We start from the raw sequence: 481 nt of genomic DNA, 5'->3' as shown, positions 1-481 counted from the left end.
AAGAGCGGTATTTCTCCTAAAAAATCAAAATATATGACTCCAATGCAGCAGAAACTAAATGAAGTCTATGAAGCTGTAAAGAACTATACTGATAAGAGGGGTCGCCGCCTCAGTGCCATATTTCTGAGGCTTCCCTCCAGATCTGAGCTGCCTGACTACTATTTGACCATTAAAAAACCCATGGACATGGAAAAAATTCGAAGCCACATGATGGCCAACAAATACCAAGATATAGACTCCATGGTTGAGGACTTCGTCATGATGTTTAACAATGCCTGTACATACAATGAGCCCGAGTCTTTGATCTACAAAGATGCCCTTGTCCTACACAAAGTCCTGCTTGAAACTCGGAGAGACCTAGAAGGAGATGAGGACTCTCATGTCCCAAATGTAACCTTGCTGATTCAGGAGCTTATCCATAATCTTTTTGTGTCAGTCATGAGTCATCAGGATGATGAAGGAAGATGCTACAGTGATTCCC

General features: G+C 42.2%; 1 protein-coding gene across 1 annotated transcript in view; it reads left to right on the top strand.

The window, feature by feature from the left end:
* Positions 1 to 481, top strand: part of PBRM1 (polybromo 1) — a 98019-nt gene that overhangs the window by 48539 nt on the left and 48999 nt on the right. The window contains 2 exon segments of the mRNA XM_007451866.1: positions 4 to 479; position 481. The exon segment at position 481 is cut by the window's right edge and continues 152 nt beyond it. Of these exon segments, the coding sequence (XP_007451928.1) occupies positions 4 to 479; position 481 (477 nt within the window).

The sequence above is a fragment of the Lipotes vexillifer genome, unplaced genomic scaffold, assembly GCF_000442215.2.
Source record: "Lipotes vexillifer unplaced genomic scaffold, Lipotes_vexillifer_v1.1 scaffold500, whole genome shotgun sequence".
Lineage (NCBI taxonomy): Eukaryota > Metazoa > Chordata > Mammalia > Artiodactyla > Lipotidae > Lipotes > Lipotes vexillifer.
The sequence above is the reverse complement of the archived record's forward strand: the minus strand, read 5'-3'. Positions and strand labels throughout refer to the sequence as shown.